Source organism: Carettochelys insculpta, chromosome 2 (assembly GCF_033958435.1).
Source record: "Carettochelys insculpta isolate YL-2023 chromosome 2, ASM3395843v1, whole genome shotgun sequence".
NCBI lineage: Eukaryota > Metazoa > Chordata > Testudines > Carettochelyidae > Carettochelys > Carettochelys insculpta.
Genome location: NC_134138.1, coordinates 175996784 through 176024216, shown reverse-complemented (window position 1 = coordinate 176024216; position 27433 = coordinate 175996784). Strand labels below are relative to the sequence as shown.

Here is a 27433-nt window from a genome sequence, read left to right as displayed (position 1 = left end):
AAGCATATGAACTATTCACAAAAGCTGGACATACACAAATCTCTGGGGCCAGATCAAATGTATCTGAGGGTGCTGAGGGAGTTGGCTGATGTGATTGCAGAACCATTGGCCATTATCTTTGAAAATGTGTGGTGATCGAGGAGATCCTGGAAGATTAGAAAAAGGCAAATGTAGGGGAAGAAGGAAAAAGGGAAGAAGGAAAATCCGGGGAACCACAGACCTGTCAGCCTCCCTTCAGTCCCTGGAAAAATCATGGAGATTTTCAAGGAATCCATTTTGAAGCACGTGGAAGAGAGGAAAGTGATCAGGAGTAGTCAACATGGATTCACCAAGGGCAGTTCATGCCTGACCAACCTGATAGTTTTCTGTGGTAACATAACTGGCTCTGTGGATGTGGTGAAGGTGGTAGATGTAATATACCTGGACTTTAGTACTCCAAGGGTTGGTTCTGGGGCCAGGTTTGTTCAGCTTCTTTATTAAAGACCTGGATGAGGGGATGGACTGCAGCCTCAGCACGTTTGTGGATGACGTTAATTTAGGGGGAGAGTTTGATATATGGGAGGGTAGGGATGGGATCCAGGGAGGCTTAGACAAATTGGAAGATTGGAGCAAAAGCAATCTGATGATGTTCAATAAGGACAAGTGCAGAGTCCTACACATGGGGTGGAGGAATCCCAAACACTGCTACAGGCTGGGACCCAACTGGCTATGCAGCAGCTCTGCAGAAAAGAACGAGGGATTACAGTAAATGAGAATCTGGATATCAGCGAACAGTGTGACCTTGTAGCCAGTGGGGTGCATTAGTAGGAGCATTGCCAGCAGATCTTGGGAAGTAATTATTCCCCCTTATTCAGGATTGGTGAGACTGCATCTGGAGTATTGAGTCCAATTCTGGAGCCCTCAATTATGGAAAAGATGTGGATGCACTGGAGAGAGTCCAGTGGAGGGCAACAAAAGTGACTAGGGGGCTGGAGCACATGACTTATGAGGAGATACTAAAGCTTATTTAGTCTATAGAAGAGAAGAGTGAGGGAGGATTTGATAGCAGCCCTCAACTACCTGAAGTGGGGTTCCAAAGAGGATGGAAAGAGGCTGTTTTCAGAGGTGGTAGGTGACAGAATGTGGCGCAGTGGTTTCAAGTTGTAGGAAAACTATTTCACCAGGAAAGTGGTGAGGCTCTGGAATGGGTTACCTAAGGAAGTGGTAGAATCTTTATCTCTTGAGGTCTTTAAGTCCTATCTTGACAAAGCCCCGGCTGGGATGATTTAGTTGGGATTGGGCCTGCTTTCAGAAGAAGGTGGAGGGGCGGGCGAGGTTGGACTCAATGACCTTCTGAGGTCTTTCACCCCTATGATTCTATGGTCTTTAATAAATTATAAAATAATTATAACATCCTTTTATCTTATTAAAAATACAGGAAACCTAATAAATTCATAAAAGAACATTAATCATAACTGCTGTCATATCAGGCACTTGAACGTTGCACTTGCAGTTTAATTCTACTCCTATAGCACACTGACATTTAAACAGAATTAAAAATCAGCGTTCAACCGTTTCCATTATCTGGCACAAGGTCTCAGAGCTATGCCAAGTAAACAAATTTTAAAACCTATAAAATATAGTACATGAACTCCAGTTCCCAGGCACCAGTTTCAGTTAAGCTAACGTCTCTATTAACATCCTCCCAATTGCATAAGGCAGGCTCTAGTTATTAATAATTGATATGATGTAGGAGAAGGGTTTTGAACTATTCCTTATTCTGGTGTTCCTTGCTGATAGATTTGTCGAAATATTTAAGGCAACTAAAATGAAATGAGCTCTTAATTATCCTGATAGAATCTCTGCTGGTTTACTGTAGGTTGAAGAAATGAACAAAAACTGTTAAAATGCAATTTCCTTTTTGATACTTCAGCAGCTACTGGAGATTCAGTGATTAACACATGATAGTTCTGGGAAATTTTCAGACGTGTTCTCCTTTGGAAAATCCTCAAAAAAAGATGCAAGGGTTGCAGTAGTGGGCAGACGTAACACTTACATAGCAGGGGTGGGAGGCCCCAAATGAAAGTTTCTATGTGGAGGAGGTCTGCTCCATATATTGCCTCTTCCCCCACCCCCACCCCAAAAAATGATGTATCTGTAATCCTTTATATGTAGTCAACATACACTGGGAACTATCTCTTCCTCCTGCTTTGCTTCCTCTGGTGGACCAGCCCCTTGCAGAGCTTGCAGGCATTTAATATGGGTAAGTGTAAGGTAATGCACATTGGGAAAAATAACCCCAATTATACATACAATATGATGGGGCAAATTTAGCTACAACAGATCAGGAAAGGGATCTTGGAATTATAGTGGATAGTTCTCTGAAAACATCCACACAGTGTGCAGCGGCAGTCAGTAAAGCAAATAGGACGTTAGGAATAATTAAAAAAGGGATAGAAAATAAGACGAAGAATATCTTACTTCCCCTATATAAAACTATGTTACGCCCACATCTTGAGTACTGTGTGCAGATGTGGTCTCCTCACTTCAAAAAAGATATATTGGTGTTAGAAAAGGTTCAGAAAAGGGCAACTAAATGATTAAGGGTTTGGAACGGGTCCCATATGAGAAGAGGCTAGAGAGACTGGAACTTTTTAGTCTAGAAAAGAGGAGACTGAGGGGCGATATGACAGAGGTATATAAAATCATGAATGGTGTGGAGAAAGTGAATACAGAGAAGTTATTTACTTGTTCCCATAATATAAGAACTAGAGGACACCAAATGAGATTAATGGGTAGCAGGTTCAAAACTAAGAAAAGAAAGTTTTTCTTCACACAGCACACAGTCAACCTGAGGAACTCCTTGCCAGAGGACTCTGTGAAGGCCAGGACTCTAACAGAGTTTAAAAAAGAGCTCGATAAATGTTTGGAGGTTAGGTCCATAGATGGCTATTAGCAAGGGGTAAGGTATGGTGACTAGCCTTTTGTCAGAGGCGGGAGATGGATGGCAGGAGACAAATCGCTTGATCATTGTCTTCGGTTCACCTCCTCTGGGGCACCTGGTATTGGCTACTGTTGGCACACAGGATCCTGGGCTAGATGGACCTTTGTCTGACCCAGTAGGGCCGTTCTTATGTCCCTGCCTGAAGGGTTCTCAGGCATTCTGGCAAGTGTTCAAAAGCAGACCAACAAAAGAGCTAACATAGCTGGTATGGACAGGCCCCCAGGCCTCCTCAGAGTGCGTGTGGCTGGAGTAGGATAACGCTTGGGACTTGATCAACTTAGTGAACAAAATGTTGGAGACTCATAAGTTGGTTTTTGTAGGGAACATGACACTCCCAGATTACCTGTTCCTTGATGAAAACATAAGCCTCTGCTTTTGTTTCAATGCTCCTCTAGGAGCAACAGGAGAATCTGCCCACCCTTTTTCCACTCTTCCTCAGCCAATGCCCGCCCCATTGGCAACCATCACACACTTCCGGAGCTCTTGGGCTGGATGGGACCCTGCCTGAGCTGTCTAGCACTGAACAGCACATCTTAGCTCCTTTTCCCAGTCTCAAAAATGCACCCCCTGCACCCCCACCTCAACTCACCCCAATAGGCAGGTAATGAGAAGTCCTAGGATTTCAGCAGCAGTAAAGAGAAGGAGCCCCATATAGCTGTGGGGAGGAGATCAGGACTCAGCCAGCTGCCCTGCTGCTTCTCCCTTCTACTCCTGGGGGAAGTCTGCACCAAGAAAAGTAAAAATTCTGCACAGAATATCTTTAAGTTCTGTAAAAAAATTCATATATTTGTAAAAATAACACACTATAATCATACCAGTTGAACCACTAAATATCTTTGTGGGTCCAGGCTGTAAAGCGTGTTGATACACAGTAAGGTTAGGCCACCATATTACTTCCCTAACATCTTGTGTCAGTTGTTAAAGCAAATAATCATACTCTGAAAAGTCAGAATCTATGACAGATACTTGAAAAAGCATTTTGTGGTTGTCTTTTCAGTCTAAAGTCGAAGTCTAATGTAACCTCGTGTGTGCATGCTCACACTTTCTCACACCCGTGTGTACATTGTCTCATGTTCATGTATGTGATCTAGGTTCTTTGCAGGATGGAAATACAGGAAGACACTCAACAAAAAATTTGTAGTGTATTTCAGTAAGCTGCTTCTTGGGGGTCACTAACAAACTACTGTGCAAGAGAGTACGTCCTATGAGTGTGTGGCTTAGACTCTTGTTCTTATTTCAGCGGTAAGAAGACTTATATCCTGAATACTCTTATAGCACTGTATCTCCTGTGTGTTTCTAAATCAAATTTTCTTCTCCATCAGCAATGTTCCTTCAAATGTATTCATCCATAAATTCCTCTTAAAAGTCAACTAGCTCCTTAGTGTAATTAACATATGTTCTCATATTTTTTTAATATAATTCGCTGTGTCTTTGGGTCCTGTAAACTGGCATAGCTCCATGGAGTTCAGTAAGACAACACCAATTTATATCAGCTGAAAAGCCAGCCTTACTTGTGTTTGTGTTTCATCTGTTATCCTCACAGGGCATCACGGGAAATGCCTTCATTCATCAATCTGTAGCTATGTCTACACTATAGCGCTCTTTTGAAAGAGCGCCTCTACACACCGAAAGGGAATTGTGCTTTTGATCCGGTCTTTTCAAAAGATTGCTTCGCCCTTTCAAAGGAGAGCATCCACAGAGCTACAGGTGCTCTTCTGAAAGAACAGAGAAGGAAATGCAACAGATGGGGTTGCATGGCTGACAAGCCCTTCTGAGGCCCAGAGCCAGCTGCTTTCTTAAAGGGCCCCTCCCAGGCACCCTTGCCCTGCACATTCTGAGGTCTGCTGAGCTGCTCCAAGCAGCTCAGAACTTGTGCAGGTACTAGATGGCCAGCGCAATGCCCAATGAAGCCCTATCAGCTACTTGTCCAACTAGAGCTGGCCGTCCTGGAGGCCATGGTTAGCTAGCTGGCCATGGTGGTCACAGCCATCCTCCACCTCCGACTGGGGCTGAGCACCCTCCCCCACCGGACCCTGGAGCTCCTCCACCCAAGATCCTGCTGGCATTCCCCACGAGTGCCCTGGCACCTCTGGAGCCACCTGAGCCCAGCAGCTCTGACTGGAGGGAGTGGCTGGTGTTGGGAGAGTGGGACAATGTCAGATGGCTGCAGAATTTCCAGATGAACAAGCGAACCTTCCAAGATCAATGCCACTGGCTTGCCCCCACCCTCAGACACCAGGACACCTGCATGTGGCCTGCCTTCCCCCTTGTGAAATGGGTTTCCCTCACTGTCTGCAAGCTGGCCAGCCCAGACAGCTACCCGTCTGTGAGGCATTAGTTTGGGGTGGGCAAGGCCACCATCGGGACTGTTCTTATGGAGGTAAGGCATGCTTGGGTCACACACCTGCCACAGGGAAGGTGGAGAGGGCTCCAGGGCAAGGGGGACTCTGGGTAGCTAGGGGATGGCAGGGTAAAGGCTCGGAGGGGGCATGGCAGGGGGGGCTGGGCTCACCTTGTCCCATCCTCATAAGAGCACACCCGCTCCCTCCCATGCAGATCATCAGCATGATTAACACCATGCTGCTCTACAGGGTCATCCATGTGGGGGATGTGGACATGGCCAATGCAGGATTCGCCAGGGTTGGCTTCCTGAATTGCTTCAGCTCCCTGCACAGGATGCACATTCCTATCTGCGCCACAGAACGCAGTGCTGGCCTCTACATAAACCTTTAGGGCTACCACTCAGTAGTGCTCCAGGCGCTGGTGGACTCCAAGGGCTGCTTCATGGACATCTATTTGGTCTGGGAGGGCCGGATGCATGACTTATGTGTGTTCCGGAACTCCAGTCTCTGCCGCCTCTTGGAGACTGGGACATATGTCCCCCTGTGGGAGTTGCCGCTCGGGGATCTCATCATGCCCCTCTGCGTGGTGGTGGATGGCACCTATCCCCTGCAGCCCTGGCTAATGCAGCCCTACACTGGCCTCCCTGACCCCACCCAGGAGTATTTAAGCACATGCCTCAATCAAGCCCACAAAGCTGTTGAGCGAGCATTCAGGCACCTGAAGCGCCAGTTCAGGTGCCTCCTCACACACTTCAAGGTCATGCCAAGGAACGTCCCACAGGTGGTGGGCACCTGCTGTGCCATCCACAACATAATGGAGGGCAAGTGCAAGGTGTTTGTCCAGGGGTGAGTGACTGAGTCCAGGCCTGGTTACGAGCAGCCTGCTGCTTCCCCAAGTCACCAAGGCCACTGAGACAGGGTCCACATTAGAGAAGCCCTCTGTGAGAACTTCACTCATGGGCCCCTGTGACCCCACAGCCACCCATTGCAGCCCCCTCCCCACCCAGACACCCCTCACTGTTCCCCTTCCACAACCCTCCCACACACACACATACATCCCTCACTGTCCCCCCACCATGAGCACAGGACACAGGAATGGTGCAAATATAAACTGTTTAACTGAAAGTACGAGCTGTGGGGTTTTTTACAAATGGTTACCAGAATGATTTACAATGAGGAACAGGGACAAACTATATAAACAAAGGGGCTGCAAAAAGGGGCCATCAGTCCAGGGTAGAGGTGGAGGGCCAGGCGCCTCATCAGCCCCAGGATCCCAAGCCACCCCTGGCGGGTCTGGGATGGGGTGGGAAGCATGTGGAGGTAGGGCCATGGGAGGGCTTCAGGCTCAGCAGAGTAGTGCAGCAAGGAGGGTGGTGGGGGGATGACCAGGTGTTCCAGGTGCTCCCTCAAGACCCCGGTTATGTCCCTGAGGTTGGACATGAGGTCCTCCCAGGCTGCCCTCCCCCAGGCTAGATCCACTTCCTCCAGGCAAAGGTGCCTCTTGGTCACCTCTTCCTGGCGGATGGTGGTGGTGTCTGCCAACCAGCACTGGGCCCTCCTGGTGCAGGCCCATCATGGTGCTGGTATGGGAGGTGCCTGGGCCCTCCTTTCCACCTCTGGTGGGCCATCTTGGACGACTGAGGGGATGGGGCTCTCCCAGCCCTCTGACTGCTCAGCTGTACAGATGGAAAGGAAGAGACGGATGGCATGTCAGTCCCTGAGTACCACCCTGAGGGCTATGCCCCCACCCCTCCGTGGCCAACATCCCCCCATGTCCACAGTCCCTACCCAGCACTCCCTACATGTGTGGCTCATGGCTCTGCCCACAGGAGCAGGTGCTGAGTGTCACTGGTGGCTGTTATGGCATGCTGGCAGCCACAGCTACCTAGTATGTGTCTGGCCCAGGGCTGCTGGGCGTGTGGGTGGCCTGCTGACAGCTGTGGTGCTCCTGGCCCTCAAGATGGAGCATGCGCCCATCAGTTATTTACTGGAGGGTCCCTTACCAAGGTATGGCAATGCCCAGCTGCTGTTGCCCAGCTCAATGAGCAGATGCCCCTCCTCATTGGACCCCTCAGTTGGTGGCTCTGGCTCCAGCTCCAGCTGGGTGGTGCAGCTTTGAGGTTCCGGCTCCTGCTCCTCCTTGGCCTTGGGGCTTGTCCACCGCAGTTTCCACAATGGCAGGTGGTGGCTAGGTGTCCCAGGGCTCAAGGAGGCTCCAGCACTCCCAGTAGTAAAGGCAGATTGTGGGACCTGCCCCTGACTGGCTGGCTTTGTCCTGGGGCCAGATGTAGCCCTGTTGGAGCTCCTTCACCTTGCTTCTCATCTGGTCTGGGGTCCGGCCAGGGTATCAAGTGGGCAGTCTGGTGGCAAGGTGGGCAAAGGCAGCCACGGTACAGTGCCTTTGCAGGGAGCATAGAGCTCTGCTGCCACTGGCCAGGACATCTCTTCATCCCAGCTTGCCATTCATCTCCCGCAGGACGTCCCCCTCCTTCCACAGTCCCAGGAGGTCCCACAGTTCCTGCTCTGTCCAGGAGGGAACCTGGTTTTTAGACGACTGGCCAGGCTCCTGTGGGGGTTCTGAGGGGGGGCCCTCGGGCTCCTAAGGTGGCTGGCTGCTGGCCATGGCTGGTTGTCATAGCTGGGGAGTTTGCATGAGGGTGTGCATCAAGCAGCTCGTGCTTTTGCTGCCAGCACACACTCAGCTTCCTGCCACAAGGTTTCTGGGTTTATGCGGCTTTAATGGCAGCTGGATGCAGAGAGCATAATGCTCTGCTGCCACTGGCCAGGTCGTCTCTGTCTCCCAGCTGGCCAGCACCACGGAGGACTCCTCTGTCGAAAGAGTGGCCCATGGGGTGTCTTCACACATTTTCTTTCTTTCTGTTATGAGACCAGAGGAGCACTTTTGAAAGCAGCACTGTATTCTTTCAATTTACTTTTGAAAGAGTGTGTTTTGTGCGTAGATGCTCCACATGCTCTTTCAAAAGAGGGCTGGGTTTTCTGAATATACTTTCTAGTGTAGATACGGCTTATGTGTATTCAGGCAGGTGCACTTTACTTTGAATGTAAAATAGAAGCTTATAGGCTACGTCTACACTAGCCAAAAACTTCGAAATGGCCATGCAAATGGCCATTTCGAAGTTTACTAATGAAGCGCTGAAATACATATTCAGCACCTCATTAGAATGTGGGCGGCCATGGCACTTTGAAATTGACGTGGCTCACCACCACGCGACTCGTCCAGACAGGGCTCCTTGTCGAAAGGACCCCACCTACTTCGAAGTCCCCTTATTCCCATCTGCTCATAGGAATAAGGGGACTTCGAAGTAGGCGGGGTCCTTTCGAAAAGGAGCCCTGTCTGGACAAGACGCATCAATTTCGAAGTGCCACGGTCCCCTGCATGCTAATGAGGTGCTGAATATGTATTTCAGCGCTTCATTAGTAAACTTCGAAATGGCCATTTGCATGGCCATTTCGAAGTTTTGAGCTAGTGCAGATGTAGCCCATGTGTCCTAAGACAGCAGCAGACTACACCTCTGAAGGTAAAAAGATACCAGGCAATGTAGTAACCTGTTCCTTTTTCTTCCAATATGCTGCATTTTGTATGCTTCTGTTATTGTGGGAGTATTCTGTTTGTATTATTTTATTCTGAAGTGGGAAATATTTTGTATTTAGCTTAAATTCCTTCTGATTTTGAAGAAGAAACAGTTGTCCAGTTCATTTTTGACTTGTGCTAATTTTTTCTATGTGATGATATAATTATTTTTTGAATATCGATTAGAAAATTCCTGTTGTACTTGGTAAGTGTAGATTAGCATCAGGTGATTCTTATTGCTTGAAATTGATGAATTCCCTCATGGCTTCTTTAGGTTAGTCTGGGCTGTTGTAAACTATTCCCGTCTTTTTCCTTCTTTGTACATTGCTATTCTTGTGAGTGTGTGTGTGTGTCCAGCTTGTATGCTTAAGATTGCTTTGCTTTGCATCTTAGAGATAACATGCACTGATAGCCCGTGACAAGAGTTAGTACATCTATAAAATTTTGTTCAGGAACATATTAATTGGTAAGCTGTGTTTTAAGTTATTTATGGTTTTACTTCCAAATGTGATCTCCAGATTGGTTTCAGGGTACTCTAAAGAGGTTTTTCTGGATTTTTGTTATGCAATAATACTCTTTTTGTATAGGGTATAAGAGTACATGGGGTTTGGTTATTAGGTCAAGATTTAAAAAAAAAAACCCAAAACAAAAACATGGCTGAGTGCTCAGCACATTTGAAAACTTGACCACCTGTTTCTAAATATTGAGTTAGGAGCCTAACTTTAAGGTCCAGATTTTTTTTTAAAAAAAAAAAAAGGACTCTGTTGTATTTTTTTCCTTCTTGAAGTTGTAGCATGACTAATGGTAAATCTTCCTATAGAATGCTCATTTACTCTACCATTATTACAAATCAAGGGTTTTGTACAGATTTTCTTTATGTACATGTGGACACAATTGTCAAATCCGTTTCTTAAGTCCCATAACGTATTGTAGTGTGGTGCATCGCCTCTAAATGTGTTTGTTTTAACCTGTACAGATGAAGTCTGATCTTTCCCTGACCTTCATCCTTCCCTAACTCTCATTCATATTTTTTATTGTTTCTACATTAAATAATTCTTAGAATTCAGATAGATACAGCAACTTGGGGCAATGGACCCAGATGGTGGAGGTTGCATCCATGCATGAAGGTTGTATCACTCAATGAGAATGAGAGGGGAACTAACATTATTTACTTGGTAGCTTGGTGTGACTAACAACAAAGATGTGGCCCAGGGTTGGAAATCAAGAGCTCCTTCAGCAAGGTAGGAAATGTGTCTGTTCTGTGCTGCACAGGGTGTAAAGTGCCATCTGCTTTATCATTTTGCTTGAAAATGAGCAGTGTTGCTAGAGATGCTGTTTATAATGCCATCAATTTAGCAATGAGAAAGGATCACAATGACAGTGTTAGTGTTAATTTAATGATGACAGTAAAATGCTGGGATTATCACGTGAGGATCAGATTTACAAGGCCAGGAACACAGAGCACCCCAGTGTATGGAAGCTTCTAGCATGCACATTTCTAGGTGCTTGCCTGATTAAGAAGTCAGATAGCATGTTCGCCATGCTCCTTCTGATAGTGTCATTTATTTACTTATTTGAACAAGACCAGCCTTGTGTAAAGTGAAGTGGCTTTCTGAGCTGTGCTTTTTACATCTCACTTGTTTTTCCGTATCTATGTAAGATGAGGAGCAGGATTTGGATGGTACTGCCAATATAACAGGATAACTATTCCAAAATGCAAACACGCAAACTTGATCGGAATCTTCTTCTGTTAGTGAGAGTAGGAACTGAACAAAATATTCTTAGTTCACCATAGAGATCACCATATGAATATTGAGTGTTATTGAATTGGGTCTCTTTGGCTGGGTCTACACTTGCATTCCTCTTTCAAAAGAGGTATGGAAATAAGGGAAATCAAAAATGCGAATAAGGTGCAGGTTTGCATATCTGACACGTCATTTGCATATTCTTATTTCGAAATAGCTTTTTTTGAAAGAAGAAAAAAGAGTGTAGACGCTGCTCTTTCGAAAATAAACCCCATCTTCGAAAGAATCCTTCCCATAAAAAAAAGGGAAGAAGGATTCTTTCGAAGATGGGGTTTACTTTCGAAAGAACAGCATCTACACTGGTTTTCTTCTTTCAAAATAAGCTATTTTGAAATATGAATATGCAAATGAGGTGGCAGGTATGCAAACCTGCACCTCATTTGCATTTTCCATTTCCCTCATTTTCATACCTCTTTCGAAAGGAATGCAAGTGTAGACCCAGCCTTCATGTATCTTAGGTATTTATGTGGCCCCACGTCCCCTCCACACATACGTTAACAGAGCATGTGAATGCCTCACAGTACATTATATGCCTTCAGGAACCTACACATATACTTTCCGCTCAAGTTGATAGGAATTACTTATGCACAACCCAAAAAGAAAGAGAGTGGCACTTAATTTGGGGACTGCAAGACAATTGTACTTGTTAATTAGTAACATTTTCACACATTGAATTTGACAGCTTCTAGCAAAGGTTTACTGATAGAGTATCTCAGTCTCAACCTCCATTCTAAAGGGATTTCTAAGCTTCCCATGTATTTCTCTGAACAGGGGATGCCATCGGAACCCCTGAGTTCTGATGACCCTTGAACTCTTTTAAAAAAAGTAAAATGTTTGCTGAACAGCAACATGAACAAGACCGATGTAAATAGTTTATGGTAAGTGTACCACCTTGCCTCAGTCATTTAAATAACACTGTTTCCATAATTACTGAATATCGTAGCATGGGTGTTTGGTGCTAAAGGACTGTGTCATGACTCTGACGCACACCGTGTGGTAAGATGATCTATCGCTGGATAATTCCTCTCTTCCCAGGGCCACTATTTCCTATTTGGATCATTTCACCCCTCTCTGATTTAGCTGAAGTTCTGAGAAAACTAGGAATAGTGAAAACTTCCTTCAAAGAAGGTGTTGGGGGGAGGGTCTGAAAACTCTCCCATCAGTCTAAAGAGGGTTTGCTTTAGAACGGGAAAAGGATACAGGTGCTTCCCCCTCCCCGCCACCCCAAAAGTAATAATGAGAACTCAGTTCACTCTTTAACGATGATGTGGCACTGATAAGTTTGTGGGGAAGAAAAGCTTTCACTTAATCCATACTAGGAGGAAACAGTTGCAGTTATGCTGTTCCACTTTCTTTCCTTTCCTTGTTGGTAGACACTGTAGAAATACTAACAGCCTCTCCTCCCCTGTGCTCCTTGCGGCTTAGTTGTGTCTTCTTTTTCCTTCTTCCCATTTGCCTCTGTGACATACAGCATTCCATGCTGAGTGGGTAAGTGGTGATTGTATCATTTCAAGGAGATTATCAGGGTGATAACTATTTGTAGTGAAGTGAAACTTGGACTCAGAAGAGCAACAGTGCACTGAAATGCAATTGGGTGAGGCTTCCGCTCGACCTCATGAGCAGAGTTTCAGTACAAGTGACTTGCTCAGAGGATAGCTCCTGCTCAGTTTCTTTACTGCCGTTGCCACGTCAGAGAGGCTGGGGCAAGCAATGCCATTTTCTGTGTACTATGTGAATATAGTCTCATTTCCTACTGTTTGTTTCCACAAGGAGACTCACTGTGAAATTGGGAGAGATCTCCTTTTTCCTGTCAACAGATCTCTCTGAGCCTATTAACAAAGACTTTGAACTTGCAGCCCAGGTTTCTGTGGGCTAATACAATGTTGCAGAACAGTAGACTCGATAAAAAGTTGGTTTTACTGCTAGAAATTGAACCAGAGCCTGCTATTATGAGATGAGAAATTCACCTGTACAATCTCTACAGCATCGGCTTACATATCAACAATGGTATGTGTGTAGGGTGTTCTGTATCTTACCAAGCCTAAGGAGGGGCACTGGTCTTCCATCTAAAGTACACCTGCTTTGGGACAGGCCAATGATCATTTCATAGGCCATAGACAATTAGGTTTCAGTGGTGTGGGAATGTCTCCCTGCGTAGTGCTAAGAAGGATTGTGAGATGCTTAGGCTGCTGTGATTTATCTGGATTGTCAGACTGAAGTCTGCTGGCTTCAGACAACAAATCAACTGCGAGATGTAAAGTCTGCCTTTTAACAACTGATCACCTTCTAGCATAATTCTGCAGTGAGCCACCGGCTTCTCTGATAGTCACAAGCTGTGTGTTGCAGTACAGCATCACGAATGAGCTTCAGCAATTACAATTGCAATAATAAAGCACTGACAGATTATCATGACTTTTGAGACATTAGAGTAATGCTCTGAAACATTGCCATCTAGTGGTCGTTTCTTAAAACAATTAAATGTCATTTTAACACAGGCGTTCTTTACCTCCGTGTAGGGAATGCATAACAATAACACTATGTTCACAACACAATTGTAATTAAAAATAATGTATAGATGAAGTCTTATGCCTTTGTTTACAACACACAAGAACGAACAATAGTAAATTAACATGGTTCTTTGCAGTGTGCTGTAGCCCTGTTATCCCAGGATATACAGGAGATATGATAGGTGAGATAATGTCTTTCGTTGCACACGCTTATGTTGGTGGAAGTGCCCACCAACTTGAGCTTCAAAGAGCAATTCTTCAGATATGGAGAAGGCAATCGTAGTGTGTGAGCTAAACACATGTAGGGATAGACAACTAATTAAGTGCAGGAGATTCACATGTGCACTAGGATACCACTTTAAGTGAATTGGACAATTAAGTGTTAGCAAATTGTTGAAAAGGGCCCCAAACTAGATTCCCTGTGAAATCCATGGGTTTCAGTGTCTAGCAGAGTTATGAATTTAAGTTCCCAGTCTCACTGGCTACATCTACATGGGGTCTCTGTTGACACAGAAACCCAGCAAAACTTCTGTTAACAGATAGCGTCTACACACAAAAGCGGATCCAAAGAGCAATTCATTCGGTCTACAGAGAGCAGCCATACTGTCCGGCTCTCTCTCAGCAGAATGGCTGACTGGAAGCTCTGCAAACAGGGCTGCCCAGCGAACTGGAAGTCCTCCCTGTCGACAGAAGTGTCTACATGGGCACTGTCGACTGAGGCATTATACCTGATTGGGGAGAGGTATAATGCTGCCAGCTGAGCAGCTGAGTTTTGTCAACAAACTCTCAACCCTGTAGACACTCAGCGAGTTTTGTCAACAAAAGCCCATTTTTGTCAATAGAAGCTGCCCCTTTAGATATGGCCACCTTGTAAAGGTTTCCTTTCAGGATAAGGACTAAGAGGTCAGATATGGCGTGATCACTTGTAAAAAATGTTCATCCGTGGATAAAGGGATGTCTTTGTCTTTACATCACTTTTCTGCATGAGTTCATTCAAGAGGGTAGTAATTGCCTGGCTTCTCATATGTAATTATTATAAGAAAAGGTATTGCCTTACCTAACTCAACTCTATTAGTAAAGTTTACATAAAGTTACTGTGTGAGCATTACAGTATGACTCTAGAAGGACCTGAAATGGCTGTGAAATGTAATGTATTGGTAGCAGGGAGTTTTGAAACCTACTGCTCAGTGATTTGATCTTAAAACTGATGCAGGCATGTATCTTATGCAGGCATTATTGTGTAGCAATTGAAAATACTTAGGGTGCATCTAGGAGCTTCTGCTGACAAAGTAAATGTTGAAGTCCAAAATAAAAAAATAGAACTTTGCACTCTTATTAAGGATATTAGTGCCTTTCCCCCCTCAAAAATATATAACAACTGTTACATCTTTTTACCTGTTCTGTCAGTGAGGTCTCTATAAGAAGGATGAATGTGTTTGCAATGCACTGCAGCAATTCTGGATGCTCTGGATGTTCACTGTGTTTCATTCTAAGCAGTGTCTCACTATAACTGAATGCTGTCTTTGAATTCTGCCTGAGATGCATACAATGCCATCATGGCACAGGGCTATTTTTGCTAATGGAGACTAAGGTGGGCAAAAAGCAGGCTAGATAAAAGGCCTTTGGCTGTGAGACATTCCTACTAATCTCCTCTCCTGACAAAAGTAAAATATGAAACTATCACATGAGATGTCCCTTGCCTTAAATATATTTTTCACCTGTGATAATCCTTAAAACTATAACCCGACATAGTGAGGGAGAGCTAAGCTGTTCTGTGCTATTATTAGGTGTTCTACTGGCACCTAGATTTCATGGTATTTTATGAATTCGTGGGTGAACTAGAAATAGATATGTTTACATGAAGATCATAACTATAAAAGCAGCCAGTTTGTGGATAAAATGTTGTAACTAATCATCCCACAGTACACTGTACAACAGAAGGGAGAGGATGAATGATGGCCAAGAACGTTATGGCATTTGCTGTTTTGAGGCTGGCATTCTGATGAGAGTTTGGTTTTTTTAAGTGTTTTACAGATTGCTGAAAGGATTAAAAAATGTATCGCAATCACATGCCATATGGCCTCCGATACGAAGAATTTCACAGGAAAGTAATAGCATCTTCTATTGTGTTGGAAACTATTGTTTGGGGGCTGCCGGAAAGGTTATAATTCAGCATAGAAACTTAAAAAGGAGTTTGAGAAAATAATGCATGTTCTGAAAAAGAAGTTAAAGAAAAACAGAGTCAATAATGAAAGTGAGTTAAGTTTGACTGGGTTCAAAAAGCCTTAAATAAGGATGACTGATGTCAGACTTTTGAATAGCTCCAGATCAGGGAATTTATAATCTTCAGAAGTCTAATATCACAAAACTGAGGAAATCCTAAACAAGTTGAAATCTTTCCTTGAGTACATTATGCATCCCTACTAGAACCACTAAATGGGACTCTGGAAGATTGACCTTGGGAACAATGACCCTCTGGCAAGTATAGACATACCCTCATTCTCTGGATTGTCACCTAGTCATGGTGAGTGAGCTTATGTGTTCCAATGAACCTGAGAGTGATGCCACGGGGAGTCTTGTACTCCCAGCAGGGTCACCCATGGTCAAGGGGGAGGGTCCAGATGAAGAACAATCCTAAAAGTCCTCAGTGGCAGAACAGGCAGAGGATAGCAAGGGTAATGCTACAGTGGAAGTGAAGGTGGATGAAGGTTGCAGCCAACAGGAGACTCCTCATTATCATGAGTCTCATGCCATAGGACGTGAGCCTTCTGTCTGTCAAGAACTGTGTGGTGACTGCAGTGTAGCAGTCTCCCTACGTTAAAAGAAGTCATGCCCAGGCGTCTTCCTTTGTGTACTACTCTCCTTAACTTGAGTCCTACAGTGACTGGTGAATGGCCATAGCACCAGGATTGTGAAATCTGGAAGCTTTTAGTCTGGGTCAGCATGCTGGTGGTGGGTATATGTATCAGTAATTCTGTTTTGAGGACTGAGGTGGTATAACCATCTGACTGCTGCATCTATGACTGAGCAACCCTATTTAGGATCCTCTGCGCTCACCCCACAATAGGAGGGGGTGCAAAGGGGCCATAAACATGGTCCACCTCAACTCCCCTGACTCGATAATGGTGGCCAGTGGGTTTACCTCTATTCAGTAGAAATCTAACAGTAAACTTTGGAACATGGACTGTTTGGGCTCTAGTGAATGGACAGTGAACGACCCATAGACACACGGCAACTATCACCTATGAGCTGTGACAATTGAACATCGTCATAGCTGCCATGGCAGAAATGTGTAGATCGGAAGCAGGACAGCTAAGAGAAGAAAGAGGAGGGTACACATTTTTCTGGAAAGGAACCCCAAAAGAAGAAAAACCATTTCATGGAGTAGGATTTGCCATCAAAAATGACCTGACAAAGATCCTATCTGAAGTCCGTGTCAGCATCAATGAGCACCTCATGACCCTCCGCTTGAAGCTTGCCAAAAACCAACAGACAGCTGTTATCAGTGCTTATGCACCAGCTCTGCATGCCAAAGATGATGTGAAGGAGATACAGTCTTGAAAGACATCCCCAAAGAAGACAAGATTATTCTCTTGGGGGATTTCAGTGACAGGGTTGGAAGAAACTTGGCCTTCTAGCAGACTACCATTGGGAAGGAAGGAGCTTGCAACAGCAACTCCAATGGAGTGCTCCTCCTTACAAAATGTGCCAAACATGAGCTTGTCATCACAAACACCCTGTTCCACCAGAAAAACAAATTTAAGACCACATGGTAACATCCTCGATCAAAGCACTGGCACCTCCATAGACCACGCCATCGTCCGTGCTTGGGATCAGCCTGATGTCCTTCTCACACATGCAATGACTAGTACTGATGACTGCTGGACCAATCACCACCTTATTTGATCCACAATGGTGATTAAGAGTGTCACCAAATGGAGAAGTCAGAGGAAACAGATCCGGTGTCAGATCAATGTACAAGGCTTGAAGGACCCCATCAGACAAAGTGACTTCCAGACAGTGCTCCCAAGGAAGGTGCTGACAGTACTCCCTGAAGATGTAAAAGAACACTGGCGTCAATTGAAAAATGACATAATTGGAACTTGTGAAGAAACCATTGGCTACCAGTCCAGGAAGCATCAGGACTGTTTTATTGAGAATGATGTGGAAATTGAATGCCTGACTGAGGCAAAAAGGAAAGCCTTTAGGACCAGGCAAAGTGACATCAACTGCGGAACAAAGAGAGAAGCTCATGCCAAGGCCTCCACGACCTCAGTCATGGAGCTCCAATACGTGGATGAAAACATGGTTGCTGCTTTTTCTCCTGCAGCCCTTCAGACCATCTTAAATGCCTTTGCTGAAGCATACGAGATTCATGGCCTCACACTGAACATCAAAAAGACCAAGGTGCTGCACCAGTCCTCACCAAAGGGACAATCTCATGTACCTTCTGCTGAAGTCAGAGGAGAACTTCTGGACAATGTAGAGCACTTCCCAACCCTGGAAGTCGTTTTACTACTAAAGTTGACATTGATGTGGAAGTCCAGCATTGTCTGAGCTACACAAACTCTGTTTTTGCCCATCTGAGACAAAGGGTCTTTGAGAACTGGGACTTCTATCCCAAAACAAAGCTCCTTGTATACCTTGCAGTGGTTGTTCCAACACTACTGTAGGCATGTGAAACCTGGACAACATACAAGTGTCATCTGAAGGCACTTGAACAATATTATCAATGCTGTCGCAGGAGAAGCTTGAATATCTCTTGGGAGGATAGGTGCACAAACACTAGCATCCTAGAAGAGTCAAACATGACCAGCATTGAAGCCATTATCGTTCATCAACAATTTCATTAGATTGGTCACATTGTTCAGGTGTCTGATCAGTGCCTCCCAAAACAGATTCTGTTTTCTGAGTTGGAGGAAGGTCAGAGGACCATTTGGAGCTATCAGAAGCGGTATGAAGTCATGCTGAAGGCAAGCATGAACAAGTGCAGCGTTGTTGTCGACACTTGGGAGAACCTTGCCCAAGACCATCTCCAGTGGAGAATGGTAATTCATGAGCGGGTGGGTCAATGTGAGAGTTCCCGCCACAGACAAGGAGAGGCAGAGAGGAAGACAAGTATGTCAAAAACTGCTTTGCACTCCTCCAACAACTACCAACACTTGTCCCTTCTGTGATAAGATCTGTGGCTCCAGAATTGGGCTGATAAGCCATCAACAGACCAACAAATAGGAGGGTGACATGAAGATGCCCTACTCGTTATCAAATGAATGCCAAGAAATGAGAGCTAGGCATACCCTTAGTGTTCTATTACTCAGAATAGTAACAACATAAAAATGGCCATTTCCTACTTTGTTTGCCATCTATATTCTGAGTCATATATGCTGACTCCAGTAATAAGAATATTCTTACTACTTCTGTTAGCAGTGTGGTACCAATATAGCTCTGAGACAGTGAACTCTGCATTCTTTCCTGGCTCAAGCATTATTTAAATTAACTAAGTTCCATTCACAGTAATCTTCATTAATAATGAGACATTTGGCAGAAAGAGCCCAGCTTGACTTTCCCAGATTCCAAGCTGAGTTTGTTACACTGGCAATTAAAATACACATCTAATGAAACATTGTTAGTGGAAAAAAAGTATAGCCTGTTCCAGCATTCCTTGGCTTCAGTGAGATTTTGTAGCAGCCTTGCCAGTTGGGTCCTCTGTATGGTTAAACCATAAACATGGAAGCTCTTCATGGTATCCTAAGATAATTATTTTTGAAGAGTATGGCCACACTTTAATTCCAATTAAAGTTTGTGGAAGATTCACATGCTGTGAATGGATTGAATACAGAAAATAATATTCTGGCTGAAATGATGGCCCCACTGAAGTCAATGTAGTTTTGTCATTGTCTTCACTGAGACCAGAATTTCTTTGTAGAGTTCCTATATATTGTACTGTTGAGATATGTTTGAAGAGTTTCAAAGGTCAGAAGGAGAGCCAGGTATGGCCTAAGAATACTGGCTGTGTTTCTTTATTTGGATCCAGTATGATAATATGCTGGAACCTGATGATTTACTTGACACAAGGCTGTCTGTCACTGAAAAAGAGGTCTACAATATGTGTGTGTGTGTTTTTTTTCCCTTATCAGTTTTCCTTATAGTTGGTGCTCCCTGTTCATCAACTTGTTTCACTTTGTCATCATCCAGCCTCATCACTGGCAGCAGCTGCTCAAGCGTGAATGTCAGCACAGATGTAGCTTGCTATCCTGTCTCTTGTTCCTGTTTCAGTACTGCATGAAGCTGTGCTGATGTCACACATACAACACAAAAATGGGACACACTGAGGCTTTGTCTACACTACAAAGCTTTTTGTCTACACTACAAAGCTTTTAGAGGCATGGCCATGTAATACAGTTTATTGAAAACTTCCACCCCTCAAGAGCTGTGTTTGCTTTGTCATCAAGAAGGCACTTTTGCTTAGAAAGCACTGGTTACACTGGCATTTGCCAGAGCAAAGCATTTGTTAGAGAGAGAGAGAGAGAAAAAGAATGTGGATCAAGCCTCTGTGAATGACAATAGCCTTGTCTCTCAATTGACAGTGTAGACAGTGCCTTCATGGAAGTCCAGACTCTGCTTCCTAAACCTGACCAAGTTCCACGTTCTGTTCTGGGACTTATGCAGACCATGTTCTCCATAGCTTGGATTGTTGTTTCAGTCATACAGATCCAAACCATGGGTTTCTTAATCATTCCTTATTCAGGTAATCTGGAAGTCAATTCTGTATTGCTTGAATATTTAAAATTCTGGCCAAAGGGAAATGGGCTTTTCCCTTGTATTTTAAAATGAGTTAGAAGACATTGAGGGTAAATTACAGCTAAGTCACAGCACAGAACACCGAGAGCCAGGACTAGAGGCTGTAAACAAATTTATGGGATTGTGGGAGACTTGGCCACACCTATGAGAAGTGGCCATCCGGCTAACTAAATTCATGCTAGACCACAGATGTTTGCAGACGGGAGAGTTCCAGATGAGAGAGGTTCAACCTGTACTATTTGAGCTTTGAACTTTACAGTCAGATGCAGAAGCAGAGGTTCTTCCTCCCACATGGAGCCCTATGGGATGCTAGGAGATCTGATTGCAGAGCTGTGTCCTTAAATGTGCATTGTAGGGCAAAAGTTGACACATTTAAGAGTGAAATATGAAATACTGCTGGTTTCTCAGATTGTATTAGCTTTGAAGATTTCTGGGAATATCTAAATAGCATATCTGACACGTTTTTTAGCACATATGAGTAGGTCACTGTGTAGGAAATATAATTTAGCCCAGTGTTTCCCAAACTGTGTTCCATGGGATACTGGTGTTCCATGAAATGTAAACAGGTGTTACATGAAAAAAAATTGATCCTGGCGATATTTGTCCTTCAAAAATCTTAAATATGAAATTAAGCTTGTATCAAAAGTACTAGGGTGTTTCAATAGTATTTAGATTGTAGGTATATTAATATTTATAACACATTCATAATAGTATAGTTGTCATGCAACTCATCCAGAAACAATCAGAGTCAATATTGATTGTCGTGGCACAAGTCGTGTTCAGAGAAATCATGTGATGCTGCACCTGATATGAGGATCCAGCTCCCCAGCATTGTTCCTAATGGTAAGTGGATTTGTGATCAAAAGATGCAAAACCCTCTTCCTATTAAAAAAAAAGTCCAAATATTAATTATTTTTATTTTCCACTAGTTTTGTATTAAAATAACAAATTTATAAAAACACAAAATTTAAAATTTTTACCTAATTTGTTTTAAGACTTAAGGAAGAACAGTCCTTTTTCTTTTTTTTTTTTGAACAATATTGTCCTTTCTATTTTTGTACAACAGAACAACACTAAGCATACTTCTTTCAGCGGCTTTTATTCATGTTTTGTTATGGGTTTATACTTAATTTTTAATTTTTATATTTAATTATAGGCTTCTAACAATCCTCATATTGGAAGGATATTAGGTGTTCATTCAGATGATTTTCTCTTGTTGTTTTTGTTCTCTGTAAAATAAAGGACATCTTAAAAATTCTTTTAAATCAACTTTTGAGCATTATGTATGGCCATTTTTCAATATGAAATCTTCCACCCTCAACCCTCCATCAGCATGTTTGTGTTCCATCAATATATTCCAAACCCAAAAGCATTCAATGGCCAAACTAGTTTGAGAAACACTAATTTAACCAATGTCAGAGGGATCTGAAGCATTTGGAAATACAGCATTTTGGGCAAGCCAGGAGAACAATGTGTAATAAAATCACTCTCAATGACATGTGAGCTGTGTTGTTTGCAGAAACTTGCATCCTTAAACCTGCACTTGTGTATTGTGCTTGCTGGAACTAGACCTTTCAATGCTGTCCGATATATTGCAAAAATGTCCCTTTATTACTGTTCAGTTGATTCAGGCTATATGGAAAAAATTATAACAGATCTCACTGTTTAAAAACCTATTTTAATAGACTTAGTGACAAAACACAGTAGCTGGGTCTACACTTGCCCCCATCTTCGAAGGGAGCATGTTAATCAGGATGACAGGAGATTACTAATGAAGTGCTGAGGTGAATACTCAGCACTTCATTAGGCTAATTCTCCCACGCAGCAACTTCAAAGTCTCAAACTTCTAAGTGCTGGCATGGGAGTAAAGGGACTTCAAAGTAGCACGGGCACTTCAAAGTGCCCACAGCTACACACATGCCGGCACTTCGAAGTTTGAATCTTTGAAGTTGTCACTGGGGAGAATTAGCCTAACGAAGTGCTGTGTATTCACCGCAGCACTTCATTAGTAATCTCCCATTCCCCTGATTAACATGCCCCCTACAAAGCTGGGGGCAAGGGTAGACAAGCCCGGTGAGTTCCAAAGGAGTAGATGCAAGTGCACAGCAAATTATCCTGGAATTCCTTCATAGATAAGTGATACTGGTGATATAATAAGTTGGTATTATAAGTTTTATTATTTTTATGATATGTATAATGATGGACAATTGTCTGCTTTGAAACTAGCTATTTCCTGACTTCTCAGTCCCTTCTTTTATATAGCAGAATATGAAAAGTATCTCCCGTAGGCAACAGAAAGGAGAAGGGTCCTTGTTCTTTATGGAACAGAAATTCTCAGAACATATGCTAGAATGGGAGGAAAGGTTCACTTTTATTCAGAATTGCTGAATGGGGAAGAAGATATGCCTCGAATCTAATGGGTTTGCATTTTCTTTTAGGAACGTCTCCTGATGAGTCTTTTGCCAAGGAATGTTGCCATGGAAATGAAGGAAGATTTCCTGAAGCCACCCGAAAGGATTTTCCACAAGATTTACATTCAGAGGCATGACAATGTTAGGTAGGATTGACACCAGCTGGTGAAATAATGTAAAGCAGTGCAAATATAGTGACATGCAGCGACTTTGAGATCTTACAGCACAAGAAAGGGGACACAATGGAGATGTGTTGTGTTCCTTGTGGGAGGTTGGGAAGGCCTAGGGAGACTGTAGATAGTAATTTTGAGTTGATAAATAATTAGAATAATGATGTTAGGAGGAAACAAAATTTGACTAGTATGACCTAGTAGTCATTTGATACAGTCTTTTTATTATATTTGTGGTTGATACAAATATTTATTTTGCATGATAACAGATTATTTGTATTTCCCTACAAATAGAAAGCATGCCCCCCCACCCCCTGCACACCAACACTCCCCCTAAAATTGGCTTATTTATCAGGACAATGGGAAGGAAGTAAATGTCAGTGCAGGGCATCCCTTTGTCATCCCTCTGTCATCTTAGGAAGAAGCATGTTAGTGCCTTATCACTTGAGTATTCAGCCTCACAGATTATTGAAGGAAGGCACATTTCTGTTAAGTAGCATGCTGTTCCAGGAGCACTCCTTCTGAAACAAGTTGTTGTTATGTCAGTCTCGCTATCCTTCTCAGTCTCTCTCCCACCCTACTCTTCTCACATGACCTGGCCCTGCTAGAGCTCAGGAGCACCGAGTCTTCTGTTCCAGATTGCCATTTTCTTTTCTTGCTACCGCAAAGCCCGAGTTAAATCATCCATTAATTCAAGTTATTTATTTTACTAGCGGTGTTGTTAGCAGAAACTTATACAGTAAACTCTCGAGTTACGCAGGGGTCGCAGTCCTGCAACCCCCGCATAACTAGAATTTTTGCGCAAGTCAGGGGGAGCTGGAACTTACAAGAGCTGGGAAACTGACCAACCCACCAGAGCTGGGCAGCCAGGAACCAGGCTGATCAGTTTCCCAGTTCCACCAGTGCAGGGGAGCCAGGAAACAGGCTGCTGCTTGGTTCCCTGCTCCCTGTGGCTTGCGGGACCTGAGAAACTGACCAGCTCATGGCTGGTCAGCTCCAGGTTCCATAAGCGAGGAGCTGGGAACCAGGCTAAAAGCCTTCTCCTTCCCTTCTCCCAGCTGCATGGTTCTCAGAGAGCTGTGCCGCTGGGGGAAGGAAAGAAGGGTACAGCCACAGGGCTGCAGGTTCTCTAGCTGGCTGGCTGGCTATACTAGCTGGGCACTACCCAACCAGCTTGCAGACATGGGCCTGCAGGTTTCCCCACCCCTGGTTGGGTACCCCCGGACTGGCTCTGCCGACCAGGCACTGCCCAGCTGGCTTGCAGCAGTGGGGCTGCGGGTCTCCCTGCCCCACCCCCACCCATGGCACTGCCCCTGCACACTCCACTCACGTAAACGTGAGATACATGCTTGCCGAATGCGCGTATCTGGGGGGTTACTGTATTATTACAACTGAAATATTTTTAAAAACCCCAGCATTGATCTTGTTTTCATATCCTCCAGTATTCAGCTTAGACAAGGAAAACAGAGTAATTACTCTCACTTAAATTTGTACTTAGTTTCTAGTCAGTTTTACTTTGTTTGCATTGCACAAGCACAATGCTGCAAGCTTTGACTTTACCTCAGAAAAATATTTGGCTTCCAAACACTTCAGCTGGATATTCCAGATAAAAACACTTCCTTTTAACTAGGGGCAGGACATTAACATTTATAGGCTTTGTCTATACATGCCCTTCCCTTTCGGAAGGGACATGTTATTAAGGCACGTTGGAACAGGTTAATGAGGCGCTGACATGAATATTCAGTGCCTCATTAGCATAATGGCAGCCAGTCGCGCTTTGAAAGTGCTGCATTCAAAATGTGGACTGGCTGTACAGAAAATGGCACTTTGAAATAAGTGCCACACTTTGAAGTTTCCTTATTCCCAAAACAAACTGGGAATAGGGGAATTTCAAAGCGTGGGGTTTATTTCGAGGTTCCCACATCTATACAGCCAGTTTGCATTTTGAAAGCAGCACTTTCAAAGTGCAACTGGTCGTCATTATGCTAATGAGGGGCTGAAGATGCATGTTAGCACCTCATTGGTCTGTTCTAAAGTGCCTTATTGACATGTCCTTCCGAAAGGGAGGGGCATGTGTAAACAGGGCCATAGTATTTAACAACTCTCCTGATTTTAATGTAGGCCTAATGGTAGATTTCTTCTTGTTTGTTTGGTTTTTGAATGCCTCAGTTCCTGGAAGCCTGTGATTACACGAGGCTTTCAAATTTTTCATTTAAAAAATAATTTCTAACCTCAGAATGTCAGAGAAAAGCTTGAACATGTGACCCCAGTGCCTCCTACAGGCTCAGAAATCAGAAGGTAAAAGTTAAGCCAGTCTCGTGTTTCTTTGGATCCTGGCTCATAATTTTTAATGCAATAGCTTGATATTACTGCACTTATATTGATCTTGGATTTCACGTAACCCAAGCTGAGAGTTTCAAAAATAGATGTCTGTAGCTCTACACTTAGGGTGAGATTTTCAGAGGTCCTAAGTGATTTAGGAGGACAAGTACCATTCAAAGTCAATAGGTCTTGGACTTTTAAGTCACTTATGCCCATTGTGAAAATTCCTCCCTTGAATGAGAACTCCATCCTTTCAAAAATCAAGCCATTTCTTTGAGTAAGTGAATGGATTTAGGAACCTAGCTTCAAGTCCCTAGGTTTTTTTTTTGTTTTGTTTTTGTTTTTAAATCTTGTCCCTATATTTATTTCTCATGGCTAACACTGAAATGCCACTCTCCCTATCATCTTTGCAACTCACAGGTGGCCTACAAATGATGATGTGATAAGGATGGGAGCTAGGAGAACAAATTGAAGAAAACATCTAAGCTAAATAGAGTGTATCAACTTCCTATGCTCTGGCTGTGACAGAGTCAAAGGAGACATTCTGTCAGGGTGGTCAAACACTGGAATAAATTGCCTAGGGAGGGTGTGGAATCCATTTCTGGAGATATTTAAGAACAGGTTAGATAAATGTCTATTGGAGTGGTCTAGACAGCACTTGGTCCTGCCATGAGGGCAGGGGGCTGGACTCAATGACCTGTCAAGTTCCCTTCCAGTCCTTGGATTCTATGTTTCTCTTTCTCAGACATACCATCAGCAAGACCTTGCCCAGCAGAACCAGTCATGTTGAGCTCTGTAACGAACCGTTTTTATCTTACTCTTTTAAAGAGCTGAGTTTCTCTATCTACAAGTTTCCATTTACTTTGGTGCAGCAATCTACCGGAGATAAGTGGGTGACACTTGGAATCAGTCTCACCAGGATATTTTCAGTGCATTATCCTCAGGTGGAATTTCTACAGTCAGTGATGTCTTCCACATCAAGGTAACTACAGCCAGTTGCCTATCTCATAGAGTTGGAAGGGACCTTCAGAGGTCATCGAGTCTAGTCCCCTGCCCTCACAGCAGGACCTATCGCCGTCCCTGCCAGATTTTTTTAATCTGTTTGCCACAGATTCCCTGAATGGCCCCTTCAAGGATTGCACTCAGAACCCTGGGTTTAGCAGACCAATGCTCAAACCACTGAGCTATCCTCCCCCCCCAAATCAGCTAGCTGAGAGATGCACCTGCACTACTTCATTTGTGAGGATGACCAAGAAAGCTTAGAGCTAATTACTGAGACCTGTTAATGCTTCCCATGGAGAAAGCATAATTAGTGTCATAGTGGACCATCACCGGGGACTGAACTTGGCACCTCCAATGTTTGAAAATGTGAGCCAATACCAGACTCATCCTTTGCACAGCGTTCACCAGAGGGGGATGATTGAACAGAGGGGTACTAACTAAACAGTGCGTTATTAAAATATGATGCCAACTACCAGACTGTACCCTAAAGTTTCAGGGAAAGTGGAGTGATGAGAGTACATGTCATCTTAATCTCTTGAATATCCTTGTCACAATGTGGTCTGGATTTAGTCCCCATTGGCTGTGTCTAAATGTGCCCCAAACTTTGAAATGGCCATGCAAATGGCCATTTCGAAGTTTGCTAATGAAGCGCGGAAATGCATATTCAGTGCTTCATTATCATGCGGGCGGCAGCGGCGCTTCAAAATTGACGCTTCTTGCCACCGTGCGGCGCGTCCCGACGGGGCTCCTTTTCAAAAGGAGGCCGCCTACTTTGAAGTCCCCTTATTCCCATCAGCTCATGGGAATAAGGGGACTTCGAAGTTGGCGGGGTCCTTTCGAAAAGGAGCCCCGTTGGGACGCGCTGCGCGGCGGCAAGAAGCGTCAATTTCGAAGCGCCGCTGCAGCCCGCATGCTAATGAAGCGCTGAATATGCATTTCTGCACTTCATTAGTAAACTTCGAAATGGCCATTTGCATGGCCATTTCGAAGTTTGGGGCACGTGTAGACGTAGCCATTGTGGGACAAGCTGGAAATGTGCTTTTTAGCTTGCTACAAAATATTGCGCCAGCATGTTTTTCAGTGAGTTTAGTCTCTCTTTATTCTTAGCTGTTCACAGATGAATCTCTCCATCTATAAATCATTTCAAGCTTCCGTTTTAATCTCATGTTGGTTTGTGTTTGCTTGGCAGTTCAAAGAATTAAACTCCCTTTAACGTCAATGAAAGCCTTGTGTATGGAGGAGTGGGGGCTAAATTAAAACTTTAAAATGCATTTGCATCTTAACTTGATGCTGCTCCATAAATATACTATCAGTTGGAATATGGAATGTCCAAATAGCATGGGTGACTGGAAAATTAGAGTTGCTTCCAGAAGGACATGGAGAGATTCCGACACAATACACTTAGGCTGTGTCTACACGTGCCCCAAACTTCGAAATGGCCATGCAAATGGCCATTTCGAAGTTTACTAATGAAGCGCTGAAATGCATATTCAGCGCT

The 27433-nt window shown here is 44.0% G+C and overlaps 1 protein-coding gene across 3 annotated transcripts in view; it reads left to right on the top strand.

The window, feature by feature from the left end:
- The window catches only part of ADCY1 (adenylate cyclase 1), a 275196-nt gene that overhangs the window by 102786 nt on the left and 144977 nt on the right, over positions 1-27433 (top strand). For all 3 annotated transcript variants that reach the window (XR_012644541.1, XM_074988049.1, XM_074988050.1), the window contains exon 3: positions 22469-22587. Coding sequence is in view for 2 of the 3 variants with exons in the window: in XM_074988049.1 (XP_074844150.1) it covers positions 22469-22587 (119 nt within the window). In the remaining variant the exon portion in view is untranslated. The remainder of the gene's footprint in view (positions 1-22468; positions 22588-27433) is intronic.